This window comes from Rhincodon typus, chromosome 2, assembly GCF_021869965.1.
Source record: "Rhincodon typus isolate 14 chromosome 2, sRhiTyp1.1, whole genome shotgun sequence".
In the NCBI taxonomy this organism is placed as follows: Eukaryota; Metazoa; Chordata; class Chondrichthyes; order Orectolobiformes; family Rhincodontidae; genus Rhincodon; species Rhincodon typus.
In genome coordinates, this window is record NC_063333.1 from 137,313,198 (window position 1) to 137,332,934 (window position 19,737).

The 19,737-nt window shown below is 41.2% G+C and overlaps 1 protein-coding gene across 1 annotated transcript in view; it reads left to right on the plus strand.

Moving 5' to 3' along the window:
• The first annotated feature begins 14,272 nt into the window (after positions 1 to 14,272).
• The window catches only part of LOC109913270 (C-C chemokine receptor type 4-like), a 12,681-nt gene continuing 7,216 nt past the window's right edge, over positions 14,273 to 19,737 (plus strand). Inside the window, exons 1-2 of the mRNA XM_048609120.1 lie at positions 14,273 to 14,298; positions 19,050 to 19,727. Of these exons, the coding sequence (XP_048465077.1) occupies positions 19,087 to 19,727 (641 nt within the window). The 5' untranslated portion in view covers positions 14,273 to 14,298; positions 19,050 to 19,086. The remainder of the gene's footprint in view (positions 14,299 to 19,049; positions 19,728 to 19,737) is intronic.

Genomic DNA, 19,737 nt, shown 5'->3' on the forward strand with positions numbered 1-19,737 from the left:
AGAGGAGCAGGAAAGCTGACGTTTCGGGTCTGGACCCTTCTTCAGAAATTGGGGAGGGGAAGGGGGCTCTGAAATAAATAGAGAGGGGGGAGGCGGTGATAGAAGGTGGATAGTGGAGCAGATAGGTGGATAGAAAATGGACAGGTCAAGGAGGCGGGGATGAAGCTAGTAAAGGTGAGTGTAGGTAGGGAGTTAGGATGGGAGTTGGTCAGGGAAGAGGGAGGGGCGGGTAAGTGGGTAGGAAGACGGACAGGTCAAGGAGGCGGGGATGAGGCTGGTAGGTGAGTGTAGGTAGGAAGTAGGGGTGGGGGTTGGTCAGTGAGGTGGGAGGAGCAGATAGGTGGGAGAGAAGACGGACAGGTCAAGGAGGCAGGGATGAGAGGGGCGGCTGGTCTTGGGATGAGCTCGGGGGTGGGGAGATTTTAAAGCTCGTAAAGTGCACATTGAGACCATTGGGTTGTAGGGATCCAAGGCGGAATATGAGGTGCTGTTCCTCCAGTTTTCGAGTGGAATTGTTGTGACACTGGAGGAGGCCCAGGATGGACATGTCGTCCAGGGAGTGGGAGGGGGAGTTGAAGTGGTTCACGACTGGGAGGTGCAGTCGTTTGTCACAAACCGAGCGTAGGTGTTCCACAAAGCCTCCACCTGGTCTCTCCGATGTAGAGGAGGCCACATCGGGAACAGCATACACAATAAACCACATTAGCGGATATGCAGGTGAACATCTGTTTAATGTGGAAGGTTTTCTTGGGGCCTGGGATGGGGGTGATGGGGGAGGTGTAGGGGCAGGTGAAATCAAGGACCACAATTCCCCCCCACAGTGGTCAAAAACGCCCTCGACAGCATTTCTTGTGTTTTCCGCACCTCAGCCCTCACACCCCCTCCCCGCAATAAAAACAAGACAGAATTCCCCTTGTCCTCACGTATCACCCCATTAATCTCCGGATTCAACACATCATTCTCCCCCACTTCCGCCACCTGCAATCTGAGCCCACTACGAAAGATATATATTTCCCTCCCCACCCTTATCTGCCTTCCAGAGGGACTGCTCTCTCCACGACTCCCTTGTCCGTTCCACACTCCCCACTAGTCCCACCACCCCCGGCACCTTTCCCTGCAAGCGCAGGAGGTGCTACACCTGCCCCTACACCTCCCCCCTCACCTCCATTCCAAGCCCCAAAAGTACCTTCCATATTAAACAGATGTTCACCTGCACATCCGCTAATGTGGTCTATTGTGTCCGCTGTTCCCGATGTGGCCTCCTCTACATCGGGAAGGCCAAGCGGAGGCTCAGAGACCGCTTTGTGGAGCACCTACGCTCAGTTCGTGACAAATGACAACACCTCCCCGTCGTGAACCACCCTTATAGAAGAATTCATTGATAGCTTGAATTATCAATCTTCCAGTAAAATTAGAGGATCGCAAGGAAAGAATTGTTTTCTTTGCCATCGCGTTATTTAAGTTGGTGCAAGACAGCAGACATAAGTTAACAACAAAAGTGTTTGCTTCAAAACAACTGAAAAATATTTATAAAAAAGCCATCACCTTAAACACATGCTTTTAAACTTGAAACGGTTCAGAAAAGATTTACAAGGATGTTGCTGGGACTGGAGGGTTTGAGCTATAGGGAGAGGCTGAATAGGCTGGAGCTATTTTCCTTGGAGCATCAGAGGCCGAGGTATGACCTTATAGAGGTTTATAAAATCATGAGGGGCACGGATAGGATGAATAGCCAAGGTCTTTTCCCCAGGATAGGGGAGTCCAAAGCTAGAAGGCATAGGTTTAAGGTGAGAGGGGAAAGATTTAAAAAGAACCTGAAGGGCAACTTTTTCACCCAGAGGGTGGTGCACGTATGTAACGAGCTGCCAGAGGAAGAGGTGGAGGCTGGTACAATTACGACATTTAAAAGATATCTGGATGAATAGGAAAGGTTTAGAGGGATATGGTCAAATGCTGGGAAATGGGACTAGATTAATTTAGGATATCTGGTCAGCATGGACGAGTTGGACCGAAGGGTCTGTTTCCATGCTGTGTAACTTTATAACTCTATTTACAAACTGATGAGGACCCAGCTCACGCTGAACATACACAAGGCTGAACATTTTAACCAGGCCGTTACAATCACACTTACTACATCTCTGCTTTCAATCCCAGATTTAAATTTAACAATTAACACAATATCCACTACACTTTTTCATGACTTCCTTAGATTCCCAAACCCATGGCCACTTCCATCTAAAAGGACAAGAGCAGCAGATACATAGGAACACTATCACCTGCAAGTTCCGCTCCAAGCTACTCCCCATCCTGACTTGGAAATATATCGCTGTTCTTTCACTGTTGCAGGCTCAGAATCCAGAAATCCCCTTCCCAATGGCATTATGGGTCAACATACAGCACATGGAATGCAGTGGTTCAAAATGGCAGCTCACCACCACCTTCTCAAGGGCAATTAAAGATGGCCGATAAATTCCATCCCAGTCAGTGATGTCTACATCCAATGAATAAATAAATAAAAGCTCCCCATCCAATTCAACCATAAGCTTGAGATTCCATGTTCAGATTTAAAGTTTTACTGGTTTTGAGTTAGCTGAAAATTCCTTTGTTGACAGGAAACTGTTTCTCCCTTTTACAGCTTTCATCTCCCACTCACTTCCTCTTGCAGTCTTTTTCCCTAGAGCCCCCTTTCTGCCTTTTGACCTGCCAGCGGCAGACTATTCAGTTTGGGACTGTACCCATTGGAATTTAGAACGAGAGTTGGCCTTCTTGATAGATACATGGTTCTGAGGGGACTCGATAGGTTGGGTGTTGAAAGGATATTTCCACATGTAGGAGAGATTAGAACTAAAATAAACAGTTTAGAGAAAAAAGGATCTTCCATTTCAATGGAGTTGAGGAGAAATGATTTCTGAGGTTTGATAGCTTTTGGAATTCTCTTCCCCAGACAGTGGTAGGGGCAGAATTATTGAAAATTATTTAAAAACAAAAGTACTCCCCTTCTTCAGTCTCCCCACTTTCAGCTCTTTCTTTTCCCCTCTCCTTTCCAGTCCCTTCTTCCCTCTCCCCTTTCCTACACCCCTTCAGCCGCCTTCTTCTCTCCCCATTTTTGCCCCCTTCTTTCCTCCCTCTTTTACACCTTCTTCTTTCTTCTTGCAGCTATCTTGTTTTCTCTCCAACCCTCTCTCTCTTGCCTCCCTTGAGGCTCCCTCCTTCCCTGACCCCTTTAAGGCCAATTTATCCTCTCCCCCAACTTTAGCCCCTTCTTCTCTCTCTCTTTCCATCTTTCAGCCCCTTCTTCTCTCTTGCTCCCTTCTTTCGAGTCTCCTTCTTCCCTCCTGATTTTCAGCCCCCACTTTCCATTTGCCCTCCCACTGCCCCCTTCCTCTCCCACCCACTTGCAGCCCCCTTATTCCCTCCCCCCCCACCACCACCACAGCCCCCTTTCCTCTTCACACCTCCCCCCTACTCATCCCTCCAGTTCAGACACGGCCTCACCTCGTAACCATTCCCCCCCAACCCCCGACAAACAACCCCCTCCCATCATCTCCCACCAAACTCTGCATCAGTCATGGGATATTGTCTGCAGGTGAACCCTGAGCAAGGATCATTGAACAGGCACTATGCAAATCCATGCACTATTTAGAAAAAATTTTACAATAGCCATGCAACAAAAAATGAATTTATCCCATCTTTCCCTTTAAGTCTTCCAACACACCCTTCTTGCTGTAACAGGCAATGAGTCTAGTGTCAATCATAACTTCCTGTATGATTTTAGCAGTCAGTGTTGCAATCAATGGAGCACAGGATTTGTATCTGAGAATGCAATGTGCCCTCTTCTACTGCCAGGTACAACTAGTCCCAAGTCCCACTTGTGTGGCTACCAACAATTCAAGAGCCCACATCCTATTATTAAATGTTTGAATTCAATTGGCCAAAGTGAATGGAATTGCAATCTGTATCTGACCGCTGATTTCATTTCCAATGACTCATATGTCAAGTGTCAGTTTCACACAAGTCATTTCCTGACACCGCCTGATATTTTGTTCCAATTAACATCTTTTACCAGTCATATTTTGCAAATATTGAGCAAAAGAACGAAAAGATTTTGATTCATTCTTCTTGTAACTGCCTAGGACCTCTGCTATTTTTGGTATTATGTTTGGAAGTCCAAGAAAAACTTATAAACTATTTTGCAACAGTTCAACGAATGCTCAGTAATCTGCCCGCTCAAGATTAGCTCTAGATCCCTGAAACTGCTTGCATGGGCTGTCTAACTAATCTGTAGGTATCTTTCATTTGTCCAAGAGGGGAAAGAAAGATCCCTAGATTTCCTCTTAATTCATGTCATTTCAATAATCTAAAATTGAGACCAGTTTTTTTTTTGCCAGGAAAGCTGATTTTCTGCTCATAATTAATCTCCCTGCACTTCTGAATCTGACATTACCCTTCTCGTGATCTGGTCCGTGAATCTCAAATTAACTAATGTTTCATTTCTAAACTTGCTGCTTCTTAAAATTATAGAGTGATAGAGTCATAGACGTCTACAGTATGGAAACAGGCCCTTTGGCCCAACTTGCCCATGCTGCCCAGTTTTCACAATTAAACTAGTCCCATTTGCCTGCATTTGGTCCATATCCCTCCATACCCATCCCATCTATGTATGTGTCTAAATGTTTCTTAAATGACAAAACTGTACTCGCTTCCACCACGACCTTTGGCAGTCCATTCCAGACACTTACCACGCTCTGTGTGAAAAACAAAATCCTTCTGGACTCTTTTCTATCTCTTCCCTCTCACCTTAAACCTATGCCATCCAGTTTTAAACTTAATAAACTATCTGAAAATTCCTTATTAATGGTCAACTGCCTATATTAGGTAACTACAATCACAAACCCCTCCAAGATCTGACAAGACCAAATATCATCCCTTTTTCCAACTGTAAAGGTTCCACAACCTCTCAACTTCTCAGTGAGGAAATATTTATCGTCCCTCCTGTGTGTATTCTGACAGCTCCAATTGTCTGACTGAACTGTGCTGTCTGTCAAATTGAAACTATTTCTCACTTCTGACATTTATGCAGCGAGGTCATTTGGCACGGCTACAGAGGATCTTGTGTAATACCGGCCGGAGTGGAATACTAGCTTCCATTTATCAAGGACAAGAAAACAAAGAACTAGGGATACTGGAAGTCTGAAGCAAAAACCGAAATTATTTGGAAAGTCAGCAGGTCTGGCAGCATCTGTGGGAAGGAAGCAGAGTTAAGGTTTTGAGTCTGGTACTTCTTTGTCAGAACTGTGAGCAGCTAGGAGAAGCTGGTATTTATGTTGAAGCCGAAGTATGGGGAGGATGGGGAAGGGGAGAGGTGAGCGATGGGTAGAGATGGAGCCCAGAGAGTTAGATAGGAAATGGATAGGTAAACACAGACATTATTGACAGCAGGCCAAGACAGAAGAAAAGCTGATTAAGAGATAATAAGAGCTAAGAGTGAGAAAATCAACTAACTGCACTGAATGTAACCCATATAATGTGATATCAAGCCTAGGAATATGTGGGAATGGGTGACTGTGCTAAAAACAGCCCATGTTATAACAGGGCTGGGTGTGGAGTGGATACAAAACATCAAAGGACTCCAATCTTTCTCCTGACCCCATCAATTGTTGGGTATTTACTATCCCTTCTGACCTTCCAGCCAAAAAAAGAAGTGTGCTATTTCTAATGGAACTCTTAATGTGCTTAAATGATGGGCCATAGCATTACTGCATATAGAGCTTTAGTACAACAAGTTCCAAAGTGAATAGAATCTACCCCACTCCTTTGTATTACCATCTTTCCCTAAGGTGGCTGCATTGTGGCAATATCACTGTATGAGCAATCCAAATACTTAGTTTTAATGCTCTGCTGAATGTAGGATCAAATCCCACCACAGCAGTTGGTGGAATTTCATTTCAATAAATAAGTTTAGCTTTTAATGTTACTTTGAGTAATAGGAACGACAAAACTATCCCTTGATTGGTATAAAAACCCATCTTGTTCACTAATACCCTTCACGGGAGGAGATCTGCCATCCTTAACTGGTCTGGCTCCCATGTGACTTCAGACACACAGCAATGTGTTTGAGTTTGAACTGCTCCCTAGCAAGGTCACTCAGTTTGAGGGCAATTAGGAATGGGTAACAAACTTGCCAGTGTCGCCCACATCACATTAAAAGAATGATTTTTTAAAAATATCTATAGGCCAGAAGTTGGCTTCTTCTGTTGAGGAAACAAAGATAATCTTTCTGTCAAGGTAACATTCTCTTCGAGGAAGCCACCATTGTTTGTATAACCGTAGCTTGTGGGCTTGGAAGTTTCCTGTGTGCAATCCTGTCCTGAAAGACAGGAAAGTTAGGAAAGTTTATTTTCTTCCAGCCACATTCCACTGAATCTGTGTCTCTGCTAATCAATGAACTTTGTTGATTCTAGTGCTACCTATCGGATCCTGAAAGATTCAAGTGCTGACACTTTTGTTTGTTCTTCTTCACCTTCTGCTCTTCATCCATTCTCTTCCTCACCATCATCCTCTGTTCTCTGTTGTGGTTAAAAAGGAGGGAACATTGGCATGAGTAATGCCCACTTTTCATTGAAGAGGCAGGATGCTGTATTGGTTTGAAGGATGTCTACCGAGACTATAATAAGATGGAGCCAATGACCTCGTACCAACTGCAGCATCTCCCATGATGAGAGCAGAGAGCGTAGGCATTAACTGCATGGCCTGTCTCCCATAGTGTGTGAGCTCCTTGCTGGTTGCAGTGTTTTCTCATGTCCCCGATACACACAGAACTTATGCACAAGTCTCACAGGACTGAATTAGGTGAAGGGTGACATTTACTAAGGCACGAACATATATACAAATAGACAAATGAGGAACTTGAACCATCATTCAATAAAGTCATGGATAATCTGATTGACAAAGTTATTAATGTGGTATTATTGCTTTAAAAGCAGTTTTGGTGATATCCAGACGTCATATGCACATCTATCCAGAAATCCCCGTGCTCCAGAAAACAGAAGAAAAAAATGGTTTTCATGACAAACTGAGTACTTCTGATCTTGCCAGGCAGTCAGTTGAGTCAGGATCATACTAGTTAAAATATAAAGGGCCATCAGGCACCATTCCACATAGGACAAAGAAACAAAAGTGTGCAAATTCATACAAATGATAAACAAAGGGCTGCAATTGGGAACAGAACAACTTTTAACAGAAAATAGAAAAATAAATTCTAAATATAGTGCTGAAGGCATACATAGTCCAGAACAAAACAAATTAATAATCAGAAAGCAGATGTCACACTAAATACATTGCTGCCATTACAAATGAAATGTCCGCATAACAGTAAAGGTTAAACCACCACCTGGCATCTCTCTCGAATGAAAGAGTAGTCCTGTGGTCCTCTGCGACTATAGTGACCTCACTTTGTGGTGACTATCTGTGTGGAGTTTGCACATTCTCTCTGTGTCTGCATGAGTTTCCTCAGAGTGCTGTGGTTTCCTCTCACAGTCCAAAGGGGTGCAGACAAAGTGAATTGGTCACGCTAAATTGCCCAACGTGTCCAGAGTTGTGCAGGCTAAGTGTGTTAGCCATAAGAAATGTGGGGTTACAGGGGTGTTGGGTCTGGTAGGATGCACTTCAGAGGGTTGGTGTGGACTCGATGGGCCAAATAGCCTGTTTCCACACTGTAGGGGTTCTATGATTCTACTTTAAAACCACTGCAAATCCCTACAAGGACACCAGTAGGATGGATACCAAATCCTCCAGTGTGAACTGGAAGGCTTTGGATCTCTTACTGAATTCAAACCTTTGAAACGAAAAAGGAAAGCAACTTTGCTTCATAGATGAACAGTTGTAGAACCAGTTCAGTGAGCCATGAAAATACCACTGGTAGTTGAAACCACTAAGGCACCACTGAGGAAGTGCCCTGAATCAACACTTCTGACTTATCCAAAGATGACCCCAGAGAAGACTCATAAAGATATGGTTATTCCTGAAAGATCAGCTTTGTGTAAGAGTAACTTTTAGAATTAATAGCCTAGACTTTATTTTCTCCAGGCAATGCCATAGGAATAAATAGATCGCTTTGTCAGTAAATGTTATAACAAGGACAATTAGTGTGACTTTTCAGAGACTGAACTGTTGGAGTCGTTAATGAAATATGTGATTGCCCCAACACCTACCAAAGAATTTTGAAAGGACCTGTTGGAAATAAAGAAAGGTTACGTCATTAATTTACTGTGAGGAGATGGCAGAATTTTTTTCTGAAATTGGGATTGATAAAATTACTTGAAACAAGTTGCTTATTCAAGTACACAATGAGAAATTTAATTGAAGTTTAGGAGACAAATATATTTCAACTTTTAACTTTAATTTAAAACAAGAGCCAATGAAAACAGCCTAGGTGGTTTTAATGTGAATCACAAAAAAGGGTAAGATTGTTTGGGAAGAAATTAATAACAACTGATGAAACCTATCAGTCTAACAACACTCCTGAGGCTGTACACAAAAGAAAAACTGAAGCCTCTTGTCGATTTTGAATTTGGAATAATTTTTCAAAAAAGAAATGCCGAGTACAATTTAGCGCGTTACTTTTGAGAAAATTGTATGTTTTTTTTCTGAGGAAGACCAAATAAGCAGAATTTGGCAATGCTTGAAACCACACACAATACTGTTTGATTTCTGTTTTAAAGATGTTGTGAAAGCATGCTTTTTTCTAGACCTGGACAATAAGGATTCTCCAGAGCTCCTGAATCAGATAGAATGGTAATTAAAGGGATGGTTCATTTCGAATTAATGAATAGTGACAGGGATAAAGTGACAATGCATCATATGTAAATAGAAATTGGGGAAAGTGATGGCCTAGTGGTATTATCGCTGGACTGTTAATCCAGAGACTCAGATAATGTTCTGGGGACCCGGGTTCAAATCTTGCCACGGCAGATGATGGAATTTGAATTCAATAAATATCTGAAATTAAGAGGCTAATGAGACTGTGAATTGATTGTTGGAAAAACCCATCTGGTTCACTAATATCCTTTAGGGAAGGAAACTGCCAGCTTTACCTGGTTTGGCCTACATGTGACTCCAGACCCACAGCACTGTGGTTGACTCTCAACTGCCCTCTGGGCAATAAATGCTGCCTAGCCAGCGATGTCCTCATCCCGTGAATGAATAAAAAAATGACTCACCTAGGGTAAAGTTAAGTTGAATATACCAAGTGAAAGGAAAATGCCCATGAAATTAAATCATTAAGTTTTCTCCTGGAGATATATAAGCCTTTGGCTGTGAGTTTTGTTCAAGGGCAGAATTGGATGCTTTGGCCATATTGGAATATTGGAACCAGGTAGGGAGGATACACATGCACCCCCACCAATTGTGAATATTTTGAAAAGATCACCTGAAAGTCAAGAACGCATGGCATGATCTTGAGATACAAATGTAAGCATGCAGAATAATTATTACAACTGAAGTAACTAACTTGAGGAGATGCATGGTGAAAATGCATTGAAGAACAAGCCTCAGACACATACACCTACTTAACAAAATGGTTATTGTGGCCCGGAAGAGCATACAATTATAGTTTAAGTGATAAAGCACTGACACATAATCCATGGAGAAACTGAACTTAAAACAATGAAAGTGGTATTGATCAGAAGGTGGTAAAAACCAATGTAAAATGAATTTTGGGTCAGGACAATTGGAGACTAAGAAGGTAAATACTTAAGAAGTCCTCAAGATGGATCGAGACGAAGGGAAAGCTGAAGAATCTTTTATATGCATACATAATCTATCATAACCAGCTAAAGATAAGCCAAAGACCTAGCTCCAATACAGAGAGGAGAATTCTAACAATTTAATATAAGAACCAAGGAAATGGTTGGTCAGTATCTGTCTAGGTCAGCTATTTTGGGCTAGATCAAAAAGGGTGGACAATTGAATTTTGAGGTTCCTTAAAAACCGAAGCTTCCTGGTATTTACTATCCCGCATGAGATTTTATCTAACAGCTGTCACAGCAGTACTTTCCCAAAACTCTAGTATATGAAAACAAAGGGAAGAATTACAAAAAACACAGAAGTTACAACACCCAAGACAAGGCATCAGTAATTCATCTGGCATCAAACATACCCTAGTATCAGTGTGCTGTTTTTTGAAAATAAGCTTTGAAAGAATGGTAAACTAACCCTTAGATCAGAGCAGGAAAGGGATGTCCCATGACCATTGGTCAAAAGGGTTCAGACAATTAACTGACACAGAGAAAATACCCTGCTCCTAGAACAATGAGACAACAATAAGTGCCAGACTCTGAGAGAGCAGGTGTCCTCCGGATATGAAGGGAGCACATATGAGGCTAGGCCAATTGCATGCTGGGATAACCATGCTGGGGCCAAGAGAGTTCAGAAGCCAGACTCTGCTCCTGGGCTAGGTCCAATCTGCGCTGGAGGATTCATTCAGGGACCATCATCAGAGAAGATTACAGGGTACAGGGGAGTTTTCCCAGACAGCAGTCTCCTCCAAGCAGATGGAAAACAGCCCTGAAGGAGAGGAGGAAGACCAAGAGAAGAGTTCTCTAACACCTCAGCTAGAGAGCAGGATGCTGACTTGCCACTTTAACATTCTACAATGACAGCCTGTTTGCCCTCCGATATCAGTGAACCATTCCCAATTGTCCCCGTTGCACACTTTCTTTAAAATCTAACTAACTGTCATATCTAAACTGCTGCTTCTTAACAAACTCACTAATCAGCAAATTACCCACAAATCGTCAACTTCCTGACTGTGATCACAAGCCCCTAAAATCAACAATCTATGATGATTCTATATTGTACCTCAGGGAAGATATAATTCCACTACTTGACCCTCCCAGAATGTGCAGTATTCCCATACAAAGAAAACCAAAATGTGAGCCAGAAGACATGTAACACAGCGGCAGAATCTGCCATGTTGATCACTAGACAGATAGTTCCTTTACACATGTAATAAAGAAAAAGAGCCCAACCAGGATTTGTTGAGATACAAGATATATGAGTCTCCCCCTAAAGAGACGTATACACATGAATCCAACACCCGATGAAGTGAATCCCGCATTCATAAGAGCTAAATTCTGCTCCAACCTTCAGGCCAAATGGGGATATAATGAGACAAAATCAGAAATTGCTATAAAAGTCCAGACCTGCTGAGATTTTCCAGCAAATTCTGTTCCTGTTTCTGATTTCCAGCATTCGCAGTTCTTTGGGTTTTTTTTTAATGGATATAATGGGTATATGTAGCTACAGTCTCTCAGAAAGCAACTACCTTCATTTGGAAGAGATTGCGTTCAGAGACTACCCTTCAATTTGTCTGTCAGTCAAGATCTGTTCCAGCAACTCATGGACAGCATTACAGAAAGTGTGTTGGATACATATGTAATACCAATGATATTGTAGTTATGGGCAAAACCAAAGAAAAGCATGATTAGAATCTTCACTTATTGACTGCAGTAGCTCACTGTGAATATCTCATGCACAACAGCAAGAAGAGTTTGGTCAATATAAGTTATTTTTGAGTCTATATTCAAGTTGCTGAATCTGTCCTGACCAAGGCAAATTAGAGGATATAGGACATCTACTAATGTACCTACCCCACAAGACAAAGGAAACTTAGTGAGATACCTTAGGCTTTTCAACTTCTTGTAATCATGCATGCTGAACTTTCCCAATAAAGCATCATCACAAAGAGAGTTCCTAAAGAAAGATGCAACTAATATATGGCAGGAGGACCACCCACATATGATCGAGTCTCTCAAAAATGCGGAAACTTGTATCCTGCAGTCCGATGGGCCTAAGCAGAGGGCAAACATGGAAGTTGTTGCTTTAGAGAAAGGGTTACAAATGTGCACCGTGTGAGAAAATAAACCGCTCATGTTCAGATCCAAAAGATTATCTTAAGCACATTCCAATTCCTCTAAGATACAGCAAGAAACATCTACTTTGCTATTTGGGATCACAAGATTCCAAACCTACCTGTTGGCAAAAAGCCTTTCATTGTGGAAACCAATCACAAACTTCTGGAGATGTTTTGGTGCAAACCATTGACAAATGCACCACCCAAACCTTAGTAAAGGTTCAGGAGCACAAGTTTGACATCTGCTATGAACCTGATACAACAATGGTTACCTCAAATACACTAAGCAGTTTGCCAAACCCAAAAAAGGATGCAAACATTGTACTGGATCTACAACTTTGTGCGTGGGAAATCATGTCTCACTAACCTGACTGAGTTTTTTGAAGAAGTAATGAAGAGGATTGATGAGGCAGAGTAGTGGATGTGATCCATGTGGACTTCAGTAAGGCATTCAACAAGGTTCCTCATGGTAGACTGTTTAACAAGGCTAGATCACATGGAATACAGGAAGGACTAGCCATTTGGTATAAAACTGGTTCAAAGGTAGAGAACAGAGGGTGGTGGTGGAGGATTGCTTTTCAGACTGGAGGCCTGTGACCAGCGCTGTGCCACAAGGATCGGTGCTGGGTCCACTGCTTTTCGTCATTTATATAAATGATTTGGATTTGAGCATAGGAGGTATGGTTTCTAAGTTTGCAGATGACAGTAAAATTGGAGGTGTAGTGGACAGCGAAGAAGGTTACCTCAGAGTACAACTGGATCTTGATCACATGGGCCAATGGGCCAAGGAGTGGCAGATGGAGTTTAATTTAGATAAATGTGAGGTGCTGCATTTTGGAAAGGCAAATCAGGCTAGGACTTATACACTTAATGCTAAGGTCCTGGGGAGTGTTGCTGAACAAAGAGACCTTGGAGTGCAGGTGCATTGTTCCTTGAAAGTGGAGTCGCTGATAGACAGGATAGTGAAGAAGACATTTGGTATACTTGCCTTTATTAGTCAGTGCATTGAGTATAGGAGTTGGGAGGTCATGTTGCAGCTGTACAGGACATTGGTTCAGCCACTTTTGGAGTATTGCGTACAATTCTGGTCTCCTTCCTGTAGGAAAGATGTTGTGAATCTTGAAAGGGTTCAGAAAAGATTTACAAGGATGTTGCCAGAGTTTGAGGGTTTGAACAATAGGGAGAGGCTGAATAGGTTGGGATTATTTTCCCTGGAGTGTCGGAGGCTGAGGGATGACCTTATAGAGGTTTATAAAATCAAGAGGAGCATGGATAGGATAAATAGGCAAGGTCGTTTCCCCGGGGTAGGGGAGTCCAAAACTGGAGGGCATATGTTTAAGGTGAGAGGGGAAAGATATAAAAGGGACCTAAGGGGCAACTTTTACATGCAGAGGGTGGTGGATGTATGGAATGAGCTGCCAGAAGAAGTGGAGGAGGCTGGTACGATTACAACATTTAAAAGGCATCTGGATTGTTATATGAATAGGAAGGGTTTAGAGGGATATGGACCAAATGCTGGCAAATGGGGCTAGATTTATATAGGATATCTGGTCGGCATGGACAAATTGGACCAAAGGGTCTGTTTTCGTGCTGTATATCTCTATGACTCTATGATTCTAAGCAGGCAGCACAGACAGTGAGATGGCAAACATGCTCAAAGTGGTTCTGTTTCATTAATGTGACCAATATCAATCAGAAACTGCTAATAACCAAAGTATTGGAGGTATTGTGGAAAACTATCAAGGAGGGATGGCCTGAGGGTAAGTTCCCTCCCCCAGGGCCAAGAAGCCCAGCTACAAAACCCCACCAGCTCCAGAGATGTGTAATAATGTCTGTGAACAGGTTCATTAGAAAATATCTGGAGAGTTGGCCTGACATGATAAAAGAGGCGCCAATCACTCTAATTTAAACAATACATTTATTCACTGTTATGATTTATGTCGTAAATTTGCTATCAATTTCTCCAACTGTTTTTATTATCTGGGAGACACTGCAACACGTTATGTCATCATTCTACATAAGGTGGATGGTGTGATTTCTATTAGTTTTGTTTATGTGGAAGACTTGACTACAATCTTATGAATTCATTGTATGAGATAAGGAAGATGCAGTAACATATCCTGTTGTCAGTGTTTATCATAGGTATTGGTATCAATTACTTTATATGTAAATTAAACAGGGAAATAATTTCATTTTTGATTCTTTTAATTCATTAGCATCAAAACCAAAGGTTGTTCTTTAACAATTGACTAGCTTTTAGTCATTTCCTCATTCTATAATGATGGGATGTATCTTGCTGAGCTAAGAACAATGAATATTTTGCAAGTTTCATATTGAAAGTGCACTGAGTGGAAGGCGAGATACTTGACAAAGTTTGTGTTTAAGAGGTAAGATATTTGAATATATGTTATTTAGAAATTGCTGTATTTAATGAGGTTTCACTGTTATTTGTGAAGAAGATGTATTGGACAAGTGTTAAATTAGTAGGAAAGATATCAGTCAGGGCTGTACATGTAATGTACAAGAGGAGGTTTTTGCTGTGGGTTGTTTGTGCATATTTGAAGTAAAGGATCTGACAGGAAATGACAATAATGTACATTTTTGTCTTTGTACTTTGGAAAGGATAGTTTTTACACAATTTATACATGTATTAAAAGAGAAAAGACTCTGCAGGCTTAGATATGCAATGTCTTAGCAAGGATTTTAAATATGCTGTCGAAGGGACAATATATAATCCATGTTTTCAGAAACACAAGATTCTTAATAAAATATGCACATTCAATTGATGATAGAAGGAGCCTAACAAAGTTGTACAAATATTTTAGGAGATAAAGTACTAGGGAAGGAGTTTATGTGTGTTTTAGTTGAGAGGGTATTTGAAATGATTCATAGACATAATTTAAAGTGAAGATATGTCATCTTCTTTCTAATGGTTCTTTAAAATAGGGGATCAGCGCAGGATTTATGCAAGTACTTCAGAAAGGAAGATAATTGTCAAGGTTTGCCAATGTACTTTGGATTTGAGAATACTAACAAAGCGTATATGTACGTGTTACAATAATTTCAAGAATGCACTTGTTAAGGTTCAAGATTAAAGGTTATTTTTCAAGATAGGAGCTCACAATTTTGTGGATAATATATTAGCATGTGTTGACTATTGGTTAACACACAGAAGGCAGAGAGGTGGGACTAATGGGTCTTTTTTCAGGTTGAAAAGGCATAACAAGTGGAATGCCACTTGGATTAGTTCTAGTGTCTCAATTATTTACAATCTTTATTAATGACTTGAGGGAGGGGCGAAGTATAATGTATCCAAATTTGCTGATGATCAAAAAAGGAAGGACATGTTGAGAAGAGGAATGAGGAATGCATAAGGTGATACAGATAGTTTGAGAGAGTGGGCAAAAACCTGGCAGATGGAGTTTAATGTAGGAAAGCATGAGGTCATGCACTTTGTTAGGAAAGATGTTATTTAAATGAAGAGAGACTCCCAAAAAGTGCAGTGCGAAAAGATCTAGGTGTCCTTCTGCATGAAACACAAAAGGTTAGCAAGCAGGTGCAGCAAGTAATTAAGAAGGTAAATGGAATTTTTGCAATTTTAATATGTTGGAGTTTAAAAAGAAAGAAGTGTTGTTACAACATTCAGGGTGTTAGTAAGGACACATCGGAAATAATTTGTACAGTTTAGTTCCCCTTATACAAGAAAAAATGCACTGGCATTGGAGGCTGTTCAAAAAACATAACTGAGTCTGATTCTTGAGATGAAGGGGCTGACTGATGAAAAACAGCTAAACAAGATGGACCTTTACTCATTAAAAGAAGGAGGGGTGATCTTATTGAAACTACAAGATTCTGAGGAGTTCGTAGAATCCCTATAGAATGGAAGCAGGCCATTTGGCCAATCAAGTCCACAACATCCCTCTTATGACCATCCCACCCAGACCTATGCCCCGATGCTGTCTCTGTAACCCTGCATTTCCCATGGCTAACCCATCTAGTCTGTAAATCCTAGACACAAAGGGCAATTTCCCATGGCCAATCCACTTAACCTGCACACCTTTGGACCGAGGGAGGAAACCAGAGCACCCAGAAGAAAACCATGCAGACACGGGGAGAATGTGCAAACTCCACACAGACAGTCACCCGAGGGTGGAAACAAACCTTGTTCCCTGGTCTTGAGAAGTGGTTTCCACTAGTGGAAAAGCCTCAAACTAGGGGACATAGTTACAGACTGAAGGGACACTCATTTAAACCTGAAATGTGAAGAAACTTCTTCTCCCAGAGTCATAGAGTCATACAGCACGGAAACAGACCTTCGCTTCAACCAGTCCACAACAACCATGTTCCCAAATTAAACTAGTCCCACCTGCCTGCACCTGGCCCATATCCCTCTATGTATTCCCTATTGATGACCTTATCCAAATGTCTTTTAAACATTGTATCTGTACCTGCATCCACCCCTTCATCTGGAAGTTCATTCTAAACCACAAAAGTTAAAAAGTTGCCTTTCATGTCTTTTTTAAAATCTTTCTCCTCTCACCTTAAAAATATGCCCCCTTGTCTTGAAATCCCCGACTCTAGGGAAATGTCACCTGCCACTCACCTTATCTATACTCCTTACGATTGTATAAACCTCTATAAGGTGTCCCCTCAACCTCCTGCACTCCAGTAAAAAAAAATCCAGCCTATCCAGCCTCTCCTTACAACTCAAACCCTCCATTCCAGGCAACATCCTGGTAAATCTCTTCTGAACCCTCTCCAGCTTCATAATATCCTTCCTATAACAGGGCAACCAAAACCAGACGCAGTACTTCAGAAGAGGCCTGACCAATGTTTTGCACAGCCTCAACATGACATCCCAACTCCTTCAATCAAAGTTCTGAGCAATGAAGGCAAGCATGCTAAACACATTCTTAGCTATCTACATGTAATGCAAACTTCAAAGAATTATGTACCTGAACCCCTGGGGCTCTCTGAGGATAGTGAATGTCAGAAATTCTCTGTCCCAGATTGAGAGTTTTGGAAGCTAGATCATTGAAAGTGTTTGAAGATGGGTTGGATTGATTTTTGAAATATCAGTGTATTGAGGACTATGAGGAGCTGGCATAAAGGAAGAGTTAAGGTCCGGGGAAGATCAACATGATCTTATAAAATGGGATGGCTGGCTTGTGGGTCCAAATAGCCTGCTCCAGTTCTAATTTCTTCTATCCTTATAATTGGAAAATAATGGATAAGACTTACATAGAGACCTCAGAGGAAAAGTAGGAAATGTTTGTAGATGCATTTTGTATTGGATGATACCTATCAGGAGTTAACTATATATTTCAAAAGGAAATGTACTTAGCTAAGTATATACAATACTTAATCATATCTATCTTTTAGGAAGTAAGATATTTTAAATATTTTATGGCTCCATGTTAGAGGGGAACATGTTTGATGTGTGGCATGTACTTTAGAAGGGAAGGTTCAGGTATTGCCTGTATACTTATTTAGAAAGGACAGAATATGGTAAGGTGTTTTGATGCATTTTATAAAGAAAGTTAACTGGCCAATTGAACTATTGTGAATTAGAGAGAATGCCAGTTCACAGAATCATAGAAACCTCTACAGTGTGGAAGCTGTGGGTCCACACTGACTCTCTGAAGAGCGTCACACCCCGCCACCATACTCTGTAACCCTGCATTTCCCATGGCTAATCCACCTAACCTGCACATCCCTGGGCACTGTGGGCAATTTAGCATGGCTAATCCATCTAACCTGCACATCTTTGGACTTGGGAGGAAACCAGAGCACCCGGAGGAAACCCAAGCAGACATGAGGAGCATGTGCAAACTACACACAGTCGGCCAAGGCTGGAATCAAACCCAGGTCCCTGGCACTTTGAGGCGTCAGTGCTAACCACTGAGCCATCGTGCTGCCCTTCACCATTTCTGTCCATCTACATGTACTTTACAACATTAGTAACAAGCCAAAGTTTATACATGTATTTATTTATGTACATTACATAGACAAGTTACTTGGAAAGGATTTTTTTGTAATCTGTAATGGAAAAACCCTGACTAAACTTTAATACACGCTCAAGAAGGCACAACTTACAAATAAATTTGCATTTTGTTCACAAAATGGTTTAGGTTGGAAGTTCCTGACCAAGGGTTGCACTTGTATTTCAGAAGTGAAGGTACTAGCCAAGGCCAGAAAGTACTATTTTCAAAGCACTTTTAAAAGGAGGACATTTGGAAATATTTGTTTGTGTACTTAAGAAGGAACTTTGATGTTTGTGAGATGAGAAGTTATTTACTGTGATTTGCAAGTGTGTGATGAAAGAAAGGTATTTGGCAAAGGTTGGTATACCATGGGAAGGTGGGAAGTTTTCAAGTAAAGGTACTTGACAAGTTTTTTTTAAAAAAACACACATTGTAGAAAGGATAATCTCCAGCTAGCGTGAGTATGTACTTCAGAAGGGATCATATTTGACAATTGTAAGAGCAGACTGAAGACAGATAGGAAATATATGTTCTGCAAGTATGGGTCAATTTACATGATTTGTAAAAATATTTTAAGCAAGACAAAGTTGCAAACTTATGGGCTATAGTATAAAGATGATTTTGCTTAGTTTCTGCTGTGGTGACTATATTACAAGGAGGTGATCGTATCGTTGTTTTGTTGTCCAAGTATTGATGGTCGTTGATTTAATGACAAATAAAACAGACAACTATAAATTGTTTCCTTTTGCATGTTTCACTTAAAAAACAATGTCTTTCTAAAACATATCTATCCACATTATAATTTGTTGATAGAAACATGGCTCATTTCCTGATTCCAACAGTGGAAGGATCAATTTTGCCCAGTAAGTGCAAAATAAAATTTTGCAGTTCTCATGAAATAAGATTTCAGCAGTTTCAACATTACTGAAGGGAAGTTATTCAACAAGGTTGGTACTTTGAAGATACTTAGAATCATAAGCTCCAATAATTAGGGGGTGGGAGCGCAGGAGAAACTGAAAATGGTTAAAAAAAAACAGGAAGGCTGAAGAAACTGTGGTCCTGTCAGAATTGCTAGTAGGATTTAAGATTCTTTTTTGGCACCAAATATTTAAAACAAAATCCCACAAACAGACTTGTTTTCTATTCTCATCCAGGAATGATCACACAAAGCTGTGCTTGAAAAGACCAGCTATGTCGACCGCTGAACCTAAAATCTATACTACCTTCGATGATTACTATGACTACAATGGCTATTTTGAAAATGATTCAATATTTGTTTACTTATGTGAGAATCATGGACCCAACGAATTTGGAGCCATACTCACACCAGTCTTGTTCAGCCTCGCCTTTATTTTCAGCCTGATTGGAAATGCTCTAGTTTTGTGGGTCCTGGTGAGATATGAGAGGCTGAGGACTGTGACAGACATCTTCATTTTAAATCTGGTCACCTCCGATGTACTCTTCGCTTTCTCGCTCCCTTTCTGGGCTGTCGATCACACGAATGGATGGATCTTTGGCAAGGCCATGTGCAAAATAATGAGTTCAATTTTCTTCATTGGCTACTACAGTGGGATCATGCTGCTCATGCTGATGACCATCGATCGATATTTCACAGTAGTCCATCCTGTGTCTGCTGTCAGAATCAGGAAGGTCTCCTATGCTGTGACAGTCAGCTTAGTTGTTTGGGGAATTAGCATGTTGGTAACAATCCCTGAGATGATCTTCTCTGATATTACGGGTAATGAGGAGGAAAGACTATACTGTACAAGTAACTATCCACCCAAAAGTACTCAAATGTGGCAACTGTTAGGGTGTTACCAGCAAAACATTTTGTTCTTCTTC